This window comes from Pyxicephalus adspersus, chromosome 7 (genome assembly GCF_032062135.1).
Source record: "Pyxicephalus adspersus chromosome 7, UCB_Pads_2.0, whole genome shotgun sequence".
Classification (NCBI taxonomy): Eukaryota; Metazoa; Chordata; class Amphibia; order Anura; family Pyxicephalidae; genus Pyxicephalus; species Pyxicephalus adspersus.
Genome location: NC_092864.1, coordinates 39,208,332 through 39,223,716, shown reverse-complemented (window position 1 = coordinate 39,223,716; position 15,385 = coordinate 39,208,332). Strand labels below are relative to the sequence as shown.

At 37.5% G+C, this 15,385-nt stretch overlaps 1 protein-coding gene across 1 annotated transcript in view; it reads right to left on the bottom strand.

The window, feature by feature from the left end:
- Nucleotides 1–2,542: 2,542 nt before the first annotated feature.
- The window catches only part of RIF1 (replication timing regulatory factor 1), a gene marked incomplete at its 3' end in the record, with an annotated part of 24,710 nt that continues 11,867 nt past the window's right edge, over nucleotides 2,543–15,385 (bottom strand). Inside the window, 20 exon segments of the mRNA XM_072416888.1 lie at nucleotides 2,543–2,695; nucleotides 2,943–3,045; nucleotides 3,153–3,306; nucleotides 3,384–3,499; nucleotides 3,628–3,705; nucleotides 3,787–3,924; nucleotides 4,061–6,979; nucleotides 7,726–7,777; nucleotides 7,886–7,975; nucleotides 8,884–9,023; nucleotides 10,199–10,330; nucleotides 10,502–10,601; nucleotides 11,484–11,686; nucleotides 11,779–11,818; nucleotides 11,924–11,934; nucleotides 12,008–12,154; nucleotides 12,250–12,357; nucleotides 13,473–13,653; nucleotides 13,780–13,853; nucleotides 15,356–15,385. Of these exon segments, the coding sequence (XP_072272989.1) occupies nucleotides 2,543–2,695; nucleotides 2,943–3,045; nucleotides 3,153–3,306; nucleotides 3,384–3,499; nucleotides 3,628–3,705; nucleotides 3,787–3,924; nucleotides 4,061–6,979; nucleotides 7,726–7,777; nucleotides 7,886–7,975; nucleotides 8,884–9,023; nucleotides 10,199–10,330; nucleotides 10,502–10,601; nucleotides 11,484–11,686; nucleotides 11,779–11,818; nucleotides 11,924–11,934; nucleotides 12,008–12,154; nucleotides 12,250–12,357; nucleotides 13,473–13,653; nucleotides 13,780–13,853; nucleotides 15,356–15,385 (4,969 nt within the window).

The following is a 15,385-nucleotide window of genomic DNA, read 5'->3' as shown; positions in this document are numbered from 1 at the left end:
ATGATTCATATTGGATAATAGCTACACAGAGCTTAGCTGTAACATTAGGGGAATACACATAATAAATTGTTTATAAATCCGGGTAATGGCAGATGGAAGCGGGATTTCAGTCCCAACACGTTTTGCCTATTGGCTTTATCAAGGGATGGTTGAGACTGAGGATGCGGCGGGAAATATTCCAGGGGATATGAGTGAACCTGGTTTTGTTTACAGGGGATTACTCATAAGTTACAGGGATATTTGTATTTTTTAATCCCAAACAGTGGGATTTAAATTACTGAGACTGCTATTAGGATAAAGGTGAGGTGGGGTCAGAAGAGCTCATTTCTAAGTGGGGTGAATTGAATGTATGGCAGCATAAATTGCTTTTAGAAGGCTGGGTGACAGCCGTGTTGTGGAGGCCACTCAATCTCGAATATCTAAGGAATGCCTTAACTTATTGTTCAGGCGATCTCCTACTGATCCCCAATCAGCTGTGCCTCATTCTCTAATGGCTTCTGTTTACAGCGAAGCTGGGAGAGCACGTAACACACGCAACTCAAGCATGTATTTAGATCACTCTCAAAACGTTGTTTTTTTATTTTTGTTTGCACACAACTTATATATACCAGTTCAAAGGCATGATCAGTGTATGATAGCATGACTACAGACAACTAGCAGACATGACAAACGTTCTTGTGGTTCTCTTAGAACAGAATATTAATGTCAGGAGAACAGATAAATGGCCGAAGGAAGTGGAGAGTTTTAAGGCAAAAAGGGGGGAAGCAGACAGTTTACTGATAAGAGTACAACTAGTTTCAACACACTTCACTCATCTACAAAACATAACAAAAGCACAAAATAATAATATCATATTACCTGCTATTTGTATGATCAATATGTTTTCTTACTGTACACAGACACTGTCTATTTCTTGGTGTTGTAATATCCACCAATTTACACTGATTTATTCAGCTGCCCTAGGATATGGTGCAATGGAAGAACCTCTCCCTTCCTCTGCTTGTGAACGCTGCATACATAAGATTATGTTCTAGGATCAATAATTTTTAATCCCTGTACATTAGCCATTAATAAAGCTGGGGTTTCTGCAGAATTTGCAGTGTCCATAACTAATGAATACATTGGTTGGTTAAAAATGTACAGCTAAAAAATCAAGTTGGCTTCACTTTACAAGCAAATAGGGCATCACATACCAAAATCATGAGTTTTGATATTGTGGTGGCCACCCAGAGCAGGTTTAATAGTCTCTGCTCTCCATCCTTATTAGGTTCTTAACTGTATTTTGGAGTATAGATGTGGAAATTTTAGCCCATTCATCCAAAGGAGCATTTGTGGGGTCAGGTACTACTGGATATGAAGACCTGGCATTCCAATTATTCCCAAAAGGGGCAGTATATTTAAGGTCAAGAATCCAAATAGTCCAATTGAGTTCCTCCACACCTTTATGGAATTGGCTTTGCCTACAGCGGCACAGAAATGCTAGAATACTTTGTTATCACAGAGGTTTAAACACACATTTTTTCCCCACTTTTGACCATTTTACCACCTGTAAATAGGGATATGATAATTTGTTTTTAATATTCTTTTAACAAGCACTCACATGGCCTTTAAAGCTAGACTTGCAGCTAAAATTTCAAGCTGATCTTAAAAACACTAGTGAAACTACATAAACAGGTACCATATATGTGTACTGCTTAGCCTATAAACAGATTGCAATTTTGGGATGTGGTGCACACACCTCCGAGAGACTACTTTACCATTTCCTGGGTCAGCCCCATAGACTTTGGGCAGATATCCAATGCACACACTGAAGAGATGTCATAGGTAGTCACAAAGCTGACCTGGGAAGAAGTGGTACATTTATAGCTAAAAAAAGAGGCATAACTGACTAGTCAGACTTACAAGTTATTAAGTAAACATTATTTGTATTGTCTACTTTGTACTTGGGTGTTTTCCAGATTTACTTTAAATGTACTTAGGGAGATAAAGTTACATATCATGTTTATTCAACTCAGACTGCTGTAGTAGTCTAGACTTGGGAGCCCTTTCAAACAATTTCTTCAAATAGTGTTCACAGTTTTAAATATGAAAACAAGATGATTTTTTTCAGACACATGGGGGGCCCCGATTTATTAAAGCTCTCCAAAGTTGGAGAGGATACACTTTCAGCAGTGAAGCTGGGTGATAAGGGCATATAGGTCATGCAAAGATTAAACACATTACTGTCAGATTGCAAAATAAAAAAAAAAGTCTATAAAAAACATGAAGGAAATTGTCACAACCATCAAGAGGTTTGGTTGCCACGACACTTGTTTGCTGGCAGCAGAGCCCAGAAATAGACAGACCTGTAAAATTTAGAGTTAACCATTTTCTTGGCTATTCAATGCACATATCATTAATGATTTAAAAACTATATCAGACATCATTCACAGGCAAAATCATCAATTCACATCCTGTGATTCTAAAATTTTGAACTGGGTATCATAGTATTTAGTATATTGCTGTAGGGATGCATCACTTCTGCCTTTAAAAGCCACTTTTTTGCAAAATTTTTCCTGCATTTCAAAAAGCTGACTTCCTGAATATTTGTCAAGATCCTCTGTCGTTACCAGCAAAAAAAGTGCATTAACCTGTGCTAGAAGGTCCGGGGTGGGTGGTTTTTCAACAGGTACTATGGCTGATGCCTCAGGAAGGTCTAAAAGGGAAGCAAGAAACAAGTGACCAAATATGGCCAAGTAACTATAAAACTTGTACACAAGCCTTAAATAAACTAAGTTTTGTATTTGAATTCAGTTTACTTCTACTCTAACTAACTACTCTAACCAAAAGCCAAAAAAGGAAAAAAGCAGCTTTTTTTTATTTTATTTTAAAGCACCTTAGACTTTTGTTAGTTTAATTTACTGCACAGCTTTTAGCCAAAAAAGAGTGTAAATAAGAAATACCTGTTTCAAGTTTCTCTTCAGTAGATAGTTTTTCATAAAGACCATTTAACGGCTTTTCAGTCTCATCAAGGGCAGCAAATTCATCAAATCCTTTTGCCTTTGTCTGCAAATAAAAATAGGTTTGCGTATAAAGAAAACATATGTTGTGATGTATAAATTAACTAACCTCACTTCCAAAACTGAAACAAAAATATCCCTTATAGTTATTACCTGCTGCTCATGGTACGCTCTCAGAGCTTTCTTGACAGTAGAGATCTTTGGAGAGCGGACTGGTAAGGTCTTTATTTCAGTAGGTGTAAGGGTACTGAGGTCACCAATAGTTTTTATATTTTTAGCACGAATGAGCTGACCAAGCCCTCTAGCCCTACAAAAAAAATTAAATAAATAAAAATACTGCTAGTACAAGAAAGGCAATCTCTTCAGAAGTGTTATGTTTCTCACCACATATTGGAGGTAATCTGTGGAAGAATGACATCAATGGGAGTTGCACAGTTCATTAGGGCAGGGTAAACACTTTCCTTAGGAGATGGCATGGATTCTTTGGTCATTTCTGAAATCTAAACATCGATTCATTCAGTTATTTTCAATTGCATGAAATGTACATCTCGATAGCAAATGTCTATGGAGGGGCTTGACAAGACCCTATTTTATCCTGTAATGAAACAAACGACGATCCAGGGCTTACCAAACTCTTCTTTGAACTCTTAAATCCAAGAACACGAGACCCAGGAGAAACAAATCCTTTGGTCGGAGTCGTGTTAATCTAGTGAATTAAAAGAATGGTCAGGAAGACTGGCTTTAAAAAATGAAAAGTAACCAGGACAACTCAAAAGCATTTTATTACCTTCGGCTGAGTATTTGTTAGCATTTTAAGACTTCTTGAAGATGGCGAGTTGCTGCTTCTGATCACGGGGCTACGGCGATCAATGTCATCTGCTAATCCCTCCTGATATATTGGGTCAGCAAAAGATACCCTCCTAATCTGCTCATAAAAAATAGACTTTAGGTTGTTGAAGAAAAGGCCATGAGATCAAACACTACTAGGAAAAAAACTCAACCAATTACTACAATGATGTACGGAAAGCTAAAGTGACAAAAAAAAAAAAAAAAATATTCACCTTGTTAATCGGCGAGGGTGTGTCAATTTCTTGTTGCTGTCTCTTTATGCCTTTCTTTAGGATGCTGGTTGAAGGTGATGCAGATGGAGACCAGCTGTAGCTTCCACTAGGGCTGTCATTGGCTAGGGCCATGGATGTTACCCCTTTTAGTTTAGGTGGGGAATCTGTGTTGGCATGTCCAAGTACAACCTGCAAATTTTCAGATACTCTTGGAGCAGCACATTTCTCCGCAGCTGTTATAAGTTCATCCACCTTTTCTCCCTCTGTCAAGGTGACCATATGTGGCTGTAGGCCAGCACATGGAAAGATGCAAGATACTGCATTCTCCTCACAAGTCTTTTGAGCATTTTCCTGCTCAAGGTCTCTCTCCTTTACAACTAAAGTTTTCTCTTCAGAAAACTCCATAATGTCTTTTAATTTTTGACAGGCAGCGCTTTCTTCTACTTTTGTTGAGGGGACAGTGTCATCCATTGCTTCAGGTTCTTCGGGGACAGGGTCATCCATTGCTTTAGGTTCTTCGGGGACAGAAGTGTCCATATCAGCTTCGGTCTCTTCAGAAGGAGCAATGACCACCAGGACCTCTGTCTCCTCAGCAGCACCTTCCACCACCTCTGCTAGAGCTTCTGTGGGAGTAGCTATGTTGACCTCTTCATTAGTCTCTGCAATAACTTGGTCTACCCCTGACAGGGTCTCCTCAAAAACAACTTCATGCACCCTAACTTCAGATACCCCAGCAACAGCTTTTCCCAATTCATCCTCAGTCAACTCAGAAGTCCTGTCCACCTCTGCTTCAGTTTCTTCATAAGGCGGCTTTGAAGAAGCATGGTCTATTACAGCAGTGTCTATAAAAGAGGCCTTGTCCAATGGTGCTTTATTTTCCAATTCTGGTAAAGCAGAGAGGTCTTTTTTATCTTCAACAACATCATCCTCATCCACTACTATACTCTGAGCATCTTCCAGCTCCTCCTCTGGTTCTATAATAGCCACGTCACTTGTAGATGCTTCAACAGCCTCTACATTGAAAGTTTTACAGATGCTTTCTTTTTCTACCTCAAGAATTTTTCCTTCATCAGATTCCCTTTCAATTCTAACATCGACTTGCATTTCTTTTTGAATTTCTGTCACTTCAGCAGTAGGTTCCATTGAGGATCCCATATTTACAGCTGTTGAAATGAAAATTTCTGTCACATCCTCAGTTTCACTTTTACTTGTTGGAACCACTGTTTGGTCAAGTTCAGATTCTGTGTCCGATTTAATCTCCACAGCAGAGAAAAATTCTTGCCGTTTTGATAGAAGTGGTGTGCTAACAGCACATGGAACAGAGAATGTACAGTTGAACTGAACATCAGATACATTGATGGTTTTGTTTTTGCTTTCAGCTTCTTCAGGTTTAAATTCCATAAAAGACTTTTCTTGCCTTCCTGATGCCTCACAACAGTCACAGCTCTTGGACTTTCTGACTCTCCGACTCTTTTTGTGAGAACACTCGAACAGCTTTGAGGCACTTTCAGAATTTCTAAATACATCAGACATTGCAGTGGAATAGTCCCCAGCAGAAGGTTCAGTCATTAAGCTTTGCACAGTGCTGTCGATTTTGGCAAGTACATATGTTTTGTTGATTTCCATGGTAGAGCCCAACTCTGTATTCTTGCTATCCATCTCACATACTGTATTAGATGCACTCTCACTCTCGTTTTTAATTTTTACCACATCAGAAGTAGCGGAATCTTCATTCTGCGACTCATGAGAGCTTTCACTTTTTTCATTCTTTTTAGAATCATCCATCCTCTTAGGTCTACCTCTTTTTCGCTTGCCTGCTGGTTCACAAGGTTCTGAATTATCAGACTCAGAATTTTCATTGGCACTCTGAAGAGCATGCAGAGATCTGCGTGTCTGATATCTAGATCTGCCTCTTATCTCTATCCTTTCACTGGAGTTGGAGTCTGGAATTTCCTCGTCATCATTAGTGTTTGACATTTTATCTTGTACATTCTCTTGATTTCTGGAACTATCGGAATCATTTTTTTCTACTGCTTTCGCAAGCTTTTTACTTTGCTCTTTAACAGGAGTTTCCTTGGATGGTGGAGTCTTTTTTGAACCTATTTTCTGCTCTTCCTTTGACTGGGATTGTTTTTCTGTGTCAGTCTTTTTTGCAGCTTCCATTACTTCTGACTGTCTCCTAGAGGAACGCCTCAACACAACTGGATTAACAGGTGCTTTCTGAGGCAGCTGGGTGTCTGCCTTTACTACTGTATTAGTTTCCGGTGGTGTGTTTTCTTTGAAGTCAATGGTATCCTCCGGTACTGAATTTTCCTTATGGTGAACAACATTGTCTTCTTGCTGAGAAAGCTGAGATTCTGGCACACACTCACTGTCCATTTCCTCTGTGGTTACAGCAGCAGAATCACTTCCACGTTTAAAGTTATGCTGTTCAGGAGCTTCAACTTTTTTCTCTGGGTCTTCCACTTCACATAAAGTTTTTGATGCTCTTCTAGATACTGGTTTTAATTTATCATTCTGTGATTCAGTTTTGGTTTGTAAATTATTTTTATTCTCTTTAGGTTTATGTTTTTGTTTTTTATCTTTTGTTTCTTGACTATCCGGCACTAAAATAATTTCTTTTGCTTTTGGAAACTTTGCTTGTGACAATGGGCTAAAAGAGCGATTTTCAGAGCCGCCAAACTTTTCCAAGGTTATAAAGGACTGTCTTCTGCTAACAGGCGGTGGTGGGGTTCCTAACACCATGTCTGAAGAGGTAGAGCTGTTTAAAGAGTGCTGAGCTTCTTTGGAAGTGTTTAAAACGGCAGAATCATTCAATGATTTTGACTTATCAACTTTATCCTCTGACATTCCAATATCTGAATCTTTTAGTTCATATTCATTTTCCTTTACTTTTTCCTTTGAAATATTATTTTCTTCCTTAAAAAGCAAAGAAAAAATATGAATTACCCAATATATATTAAAAATTACATAAAGATAAGAAAGTTGGTATACATTTTGTCAAATAGGACAAAATATAAAAAAGCAACCTGACCCAAAAAAGCAAGCTAAGTGATACTTTGTTTGGATTGATTGCACCCAAAAATAGGGAAATTACATTTTGGCATTAGAGTTTTAGCTTCTCCCCTGCTGTTTGCAGCCATATATTGTAAATGGCACAATTGTCCAGAAGCTCATTTCACTAAGCCAAACTGTGTGCATAACTAATGTAATTATGTCTTTTGCTAAAGAAAAATGCTGATAGGACAAATTATAACTAATTTAGCTTGGTGGATTGTTAAGGCCAAGGCAGCATAGGCAGTTTGGAGCTTCAAAGGGAGTTTACTGGAATAAGCAAAAGGCAGTTTCCCCTGTAACACCCCTCGCTTCTACAAAACAGACTGCCTAAAATTTTACTTACTGAAAACACATGATATATTTAATAGAAAGGCTAGGACCACTTACAGGATTAGTTGTGTATTGCCTCACCTTTGCAACCACTAACCATTTGTTTGGGTCAATACTACTTGATGGCTTTTTCTCAACATGACTAAACTTAAATGTTATGGAATTTAATTTAATAGTACTGTTGCAAAAAGTAACCAATAAAGTGGTTGATGTCTTCATAATCCATCAAAAAAATACTGTGTCCTGTACCTAATATGCCACCAAAACATGTTTGTTACCTTGGATTCAGTAGTGCTTTCTTTAGCATCAACCATTACTTCTGGCTTGTCCCTAAAAAAAAAAAAAAAAAAAAAAAAAAAAAGGGAAATAAAATGTCAAAATTAGAGATCTGTTTTAAATATAATACTAGGGTCCTCTTAAAGAACCCCTTCTACTTACAGTGAATTGTCCTGGCTCTGACTGTATTGTGAGAACAAAGTGGTATCCTGAGATGCATCCAGATTGTTATACATAGTTGGTATGTCCACCCTGGACAACAAAGGAAAAGGAAGAGAAATTCAAGTAATGTTGCTTACCAGGCTCATTTGAAAACATTGTATACACTCACATGGCATATTTCTTTCACATTCAATAGCCTGACTTGTTAAGCCTTTGAAAGAGTGGGGAAAAAGGTTGTTATAGGGCCAGCCATTCTCAACCAGGATTCCGGAACTCTTGGGTTTCCTGAAGCTTTGGCTTGATGGAGTTCCCATCAACATAATTTAACAGAGCCAGTAGGAATGTGTAAAAAAATATGCCATTGATCTTTTTAGGTAAAAGACATTCCTCCCTATCACCTTAATGGAGGCATCCTCCACATTTATCAAGGGGTAGAATGCCATTTCTGAAAATATTTGAAATGTATTTAAATAAACCCACACTTAAAATACCATTTTTTTAATGAGACTTTTGGAAGAGCAGGTACATTGAGACAAAAAAAAAAAAAAAAACCCCTAGAAAATTTACTAAGAGCAAATGAGAATCAAACAACTGTCACCCATTACAATGGCAAGTCTCCAAAGCCAGCTTGTATTGAACCCACAGAATTCAGATAGGCATGGCATACGGTGCAACAGTTTCATGCAAAGTCACGCATCAGGGCTAATGTGCATAATTTTAGTCTATTGTGCTTGCTTATTTGTACCATGCTTGTTGGCAGACTGGAAAAATAAATTATGCAGAGGTTTCTGCATGTAGCTACCACCAAGTTTCTTGGAAACTGTGCTATTTTGCCTACATGCAGAACAAAAGCCAATAGGACAATATCACTTCAGATAAAAATCTTTAAAACCTAAATTTCAACCTGCATGTCTTTATCTAGTTTCCTGCTCTATTTTTGTTTTGTAGTAAAAGCATTACAGAAAGTCCACATATTGTGATTTCCGTAACACATTAACCTTTTTGTTCGAAGGACTTCTTTCTGATGTTCTGTAAGGACCCTCTCCTTAGTTTCCGGAGGGATGAATACAAAATCGACCGACTGCTCCTCTTCCAAGATTTTCTTTTTTGGATTCGGCGAGGGAAATTCCAGTTTTAACTGATGAACAATAATAAAAGTCAGCTTATATCACTTTTATGACGCAAAGGTTAAATAAATCAGCACGTTCAAAAGACAACTAATCAGCCTTTTCATTTGTGAAGATCTAAAGGCCTAAAATCACCTTCTGTAGTAGCAAACTCTTTCAGTCATCTATGAGAAATCTGTGGGGAGTTTATACTTTTTAGTTAGGTCCTGTTATATTACGTACCAACATACTTGTCCTGGTTCAGCAACTCTAAGCACTGCAGTAAGTCAGTAAGAATAGACTATTTTTCACTCCATAAGATGCACTCCCCAATCCCCCCCGCCCAAACCCCCACCCCCCAAAGTGGGGGTTAAATGTCTGTGTCTTATGGAGTGAATAATGTTGGTCGGCTGCAGTTCACTCAGTGGCCACCAGGTGGCAGAGGTTACAAAAAATCTCTTTACAGTCCTATATAAAACAGAACGATTCTACAGTAAGGAAGTATCAAAGTAGAAAAAACATTAATAAATCACTTTTCATAGACCACTCTATCCTCCTACATGAAATGAAACCTCATATGCAATGGCAATTATTATGAACCAGTTTGCTTTGACAAATACACATTGTAAGGAATACACCAATGTGTATTGGAAACATCACCTGAATGTTCAAACCTTTTCTCACTTTACTAACACTCTATTACCTAGTTTACACTTTTTTTCAGATTCATGTTATTTCAAGGTTCTGCTCTCCGCCTACCTTGCATTGTGAAATAATCCTACCCTTCGTATACCAGCAGCAGCTGCAGCAACATGAGAGCTATCCCTGCTGCTGTCATTACCCCAATGTATAAACTTTCATATCTCCCACACCGATTGTTGTAGAAACAAAGTATTCAGAGTACACAGGTGACCCTGAAAGCTGATAATAAGCTTAACATAAAACTTTACAGGTTTATACATTGGGGATAATGACAGCAGCAGGGACACAGCCACAGCTCTCATGCTGCGGGTGTATGAGCAGTGGTGTTCAAAATATTTTTTTTCCTCATCTAAACTTAGGTGCGTCCCATGTTCAGGTGAGTTTTATAGTGCGTACAATACGGTAAATATATGTTAAGAGTGATTAAATATATCCTGAGAAAAATCACCAGCCAGCCAATACTACACAAAAGAACAGAAAGTTAAAAAAAATAAATAAGTTTTACCTTGGCCTGTGGAGGTTTTGTTGGAGTAGCTTTATTTTTACGCTCTTCTGCTTTGGCCAGTAGGGAGTCTCTCTTTCCTGTGGATTTCACCTCAATACCGCTAATCTTTGTACCAAGCTCAGAGCTGTCCAGCTACATCAAAAGCAGTATTATAACAAATGGAATATAATTTAGGGACCAAGCTTATAAGGGTGCTGGGTACATTTGGAATGGCTATACATGATTGGTTTACACAAGGAATACATTTAAAAAGAAGATGGACAAAAATTGCCAACAGATACAATATAAAAAAACATGACATACATTATCAGAATACGGTCCACTTGACTCCTCGACCGTGGTGGTGAAGGTGAAGCCCGGTAACAACAGGGGAGTTTTCACTTTAACTTGACTTAAAATAGGCCTATAAAATAAATTACAAGTTCTATGGGTTTAGTTTCACGCATTTTATTAGGACAAATTTATGAATTTATGAATTATGAGAACACTCTAGCTAAGCAGGACTGACTCCTTTAATTCCTTTCTCATCACTATGTTAGATGAACAAAGGTAAGCAGGTTTTAAGCTTTATAAATATTCCTAGTCTCTTCATACCTGAAGATATCACTACACAAAGCTGGTTCTATCACAGACAAAACACAATGAAGATTTATCAAAAGGTATCTCTACAATGTACTGTGACAAGGTCTAACAAATACCAAAAAAAAAAATAAAAAAAAAATAACACTAATTGAAAAATATAAAACCAATAGAACTTGCAAAAGAGTCTTGCCTACCCCCAGCTACTTCAAAGAATCTTTATATTGGACATCCTAGTTTGTAGGAGGCTGGTCTCATGCAGTACTTTCATCTGTTGTCCCCTATATCACTACAGAAAGTTAGTATTATAGGATGCAAGAGAGGAACCACAGAGAAACAAGACATCCGCACATTGAGAAGTTTATTATGTAAAGATTTTTTCAGGATGCAGCGCAAATAATTTTTACAAGCACTCAACAAAGGTCAGTGAAAAATTCTCCTTTTCAGATTTTTTTTTTTTTAATGCGAGAAGAGCAATAAGCATTGTGATGCACACTTCACAATCTCTGAAATAAATGGGGCAAAAAAATGTACAGAGAGAATAACCTACAACACGATAACTTCTATATTACAATTCAAAGGTTATTGGTAATCAGGAAGAATAAAGTCTAGTATATCATGACAGCTCAGGTTCAGATCTACAGTATTTCTAGTAGTTACTAGATATCAAATTCTATAGGGTTGAAAACTATTTAAGATTGCTTACTTAAGTTCATCTGGGTAAACCAATGTGGCTGCCTTAGCAAACGACCCATTCCAGAACTGTGCAGCTTGGTTACGGAACTGCTTGTTCTTGTGTAGAAATATAGCACAGAGTAAAGGTGAGAGCATTTCAAGCAGATCATTGTCATAGGATCCAGTGTATCGAGAGCCCAAACAGGAGAGCACATCACCAAGAAGTTTATCCAACTAAAAGTGAATTGAAAAATCAATACACTGATAACCGCACATTGGGGTTTACTTTTAGAACATAGGAAGTCAAAGAAAATATATCACTTTACCTTCGTGCCAAGAGAACTGTACACCTTGGGAGAGTCAGATCTAAAGAAAAAACATCAGAGAATTTAGTTTGAGCAGTGATGGTCAATACAGAGCTAAAATAGCATTACAATGGCAGAAAAAAAATGTACAGTAAATCAATTCTGCAGACAGAAATTCTACTGTAATATACCCAAATATGGTTTAATTGCAAATATAGTTTGATATTTAAAAAAATTAGATGAGGCTTACCACTGGCTGATCCCCAAGTGATGAAAGTATCCGAGAGCAAAGTTCTTCACAGCACACATTCTCATCAGTTGTAGTAACTAAAGAAGCGCAGCGGGCAAATGTTTTGTACAAATCAGACCAAGTGCGCATCAAAGTCTTCACAGTGGGCTACAATAGAGATAAAACAAGTCAGTTTACCTTTTGTATTACATCAATTTATTTTCTGGGGTATTAACTTGATAGAGAACTATTACACCACCTACCTGTGGAAAGGAAGGGACTGGGAAGATGTGACTTATAGGAAGCATTAAAGCACCGTGCATGGCACTAAAATTGTGTTCTAGGGCATCGCCTTGGTTTACCTCATTAGTCTAAAATAAAACATTGATAAATAAATCTTTTGCACAGATATCAATGTACACAGGACAATGATATTAAAGCAGCCTGAAACAGTTGTACTACAAAACCCTTTACGAATAAGTTATAAAAATGGAGTGGAATATGATTTGTACTTCAGAAATGGACTTGAAGGATGCACTAGCACAACTGACCATTTCTTAGAACTCAAAACAAAAACATGTGGAAATGTACATGTATTGGAGATATACACTTAATGTGTTTAAATTTATTACAGGGCAAAAAAAAAAAAAAATCATGAGATCTAAAATAAGATGTTTGTTTCATGCTTCAGGGCATAACACTAGTCTTTCCTTGCTTATTGTATAAGGTTTTTAAGAAAAAGCAGTATTCATCGAAACCAAGGACATAATATATACACACCTACATATGCTATACTTAGATGAGTTACTGTTCAATGTTGTAAAGTTCATTTAGACCTTTGCCGCTCCTTGAATAAGGAAAATGCCTTAAGGGTAATCAGTAGAAAACTAGATTGGCCATTTGTATTGCCCAACCCGATTTCAGGGGCATTACACTGCACCCTTTATAAATAAGAAATTTAAACAGGCTTTAAATGCTCTAATGGCCAATATACCTAGCCAGTCTGAGCACCGTTAGCATTACCTAAAAAGTTAAACTGCAGGGAATGGACAAACATACTCTTGAAATGGGGCTTACCCAGCACTACAAGAGGTAAACACTTTTTTCAGGTTACCTTTATTTTTCTATCCTTTTTCACCCCAAGATAGCCGACAATCCCCTTTCCTTTGGGTTGTAAATGTGCTCCCAGAATCCTCTATTACAATGCAGAGCTGCTGGTTCTGTATTGCACGCAAGGATGTCAGGGTACTTGTAAATGACTGACAAAGGAGCAAGAGGCTCTAGGGGATCAGAAACATAGGGGGAAGGACGCCTGTGGGATGAACAAAGGGCAAGAAAAAATATTTTTATACAGGCATCCAAGATGAAAATGAGCACCAAATCCTTGTAGTGCAGGGGAGAATGCATTACCAAAATATTTTTGACCCCCCCAATACTAACTGTAAACTGTGCTTCACGGACACCCAAGAACACTACAAGATTTTACCTGATTAACTTTTTCAGTCAGCGGATTAATCAGAATGCTCCACATGCGCCAAAGCAGTTCTTTGTTTTCTATTAACTTGGCACTTTGATTCAGTTCACCAAGAACAGATTCGCTAAATGCCAATGGTGAAGTGGGACCAGAGAAGACGTAACTTACTAGTGTTTCAAAGTTTACAAAGAATCTGTTAAGTTTTGGGGAAAAGAAAAAAAAAAAAAATGAATTTCCAATAAAAAATGTGCATGTCTGTAAATGTCTATACATGGCTTAGCATATTAAAATATTAGACAGAATTAACTATAATAATTACCTTTCCTCAGTAACACCATGTTCCAAAATTCCAGCATGAAAGTGAAGTTGTATCAGAAAAAGGGCTGGAGTTCCCTACAGAAATGAAAAGATAATAAATAAGACCGATAATGTGACTCATAAAGGCTACAGTTGTCACCAGAAAAAGCTACAAATAATAAACACCACAGGATACATAGAGCACCTTTTAAAGACCAATACATCCAAAATACAGATCCTTCAGTTTCCCTGAACAGATTTCAGAGCGCTTTTTCAAAATTTACACTGTTTTCTGGAGGCGCGGTTTGTGTTTTGATGGTGCTGTACTCCAGAATCAGCTGTTAAGTCTTGCTTTTCCTCCATAAAATGAAACTGTTCCTGCTGTGGAGGATGCTGTTACTGTCAAGTCATGAACAAGATAATCCTGACAGCCCATCTGCTATTTAGCTTCTTTTCAGTAATGATCAAAATTCTGAAGCCCCATTTTGTTTAGTTGATTCTGCTTTACCTTTAGTGTAATTTCATTTTACATAAAGTATAACCTTCAAAAATTCGGAATTTAATCCGGCACACCTCAGGTTCGGAGGTTGCTAGATTTTTTAACCTGTATCTAACTGTCCTTAGCTGCTCAATTAGTGCAAACATACCTGTTATCTGTACCAGAAATCTTAGATAACTTCCTTAACTAATCAGTTAAATTAATGACTAGATACAGCAACCTACCTTTTTAAGTCATGCAAGAAAGGAGTAGGGTCAAATACACCTGAACTGATCTCAGAAAATTGACCAAAAAAACAAAAATTAAGAACAGTTAAGATCATACCAGGAAGGTTAAATCTGTAAAAGCTGCTCTCAAAGCTTCTAGGGTTAAGAAGGCTATATACCCATACATCTTGTGTGAATGGAATGATCACGAGGAGTAACAGACAAATACACACATATATATATATATATTTGTAAGTAATGTAATTTTGCGGAGTCTTAAGTTGTTGGCTATATTTTGCAGATAATCGAGTTGTGTGAAAACTAGTTATATCCTCCTTATCAGTAGGTCACTATTTGATCCATCCTTACCTTGAGGCTTTTTACCTTGAAACATCTTGCTCAGCAAAGTTGTTAAGTTTCTTGTTATTGACTAACTACCAAGTGACTTCCACCTTGTTGTCTGACTATATAAATTGCGATGGGATATTAAAGTTTTGAGAAGTGATATAACTGCATGCTTGAGCTGCTTGTGTGTTATTCACTGCTCCCAACGCATTGAAAACAAAGGCCACGATAGAGAGGGAACCTGATCTGGGATCAGCAAGAAATCACCTTAACAATGCATTATGTGATTCAAAAGCTGGGTATGCCTTAAAATAGTCAACGGATGACCCCCTGCAGCCACAGAAAAACATTCAGCAACTCTATCATAAAGAGTCTACTTTCCCAACTGACCACTTTACAGATGCACATTTTTAGGAGCATGTTACCTTCATATATAAATAAATTCTATAACCCAAGAGATATATTTTGAAGTATTTAAACAGAGATACTACAAAATTCAGCCTAACAGCTCAAAGCCACAGTTCCTAACACCTTAAACCAAACCTTACATTAAGAAGATCCATATTTGCCACCTGATA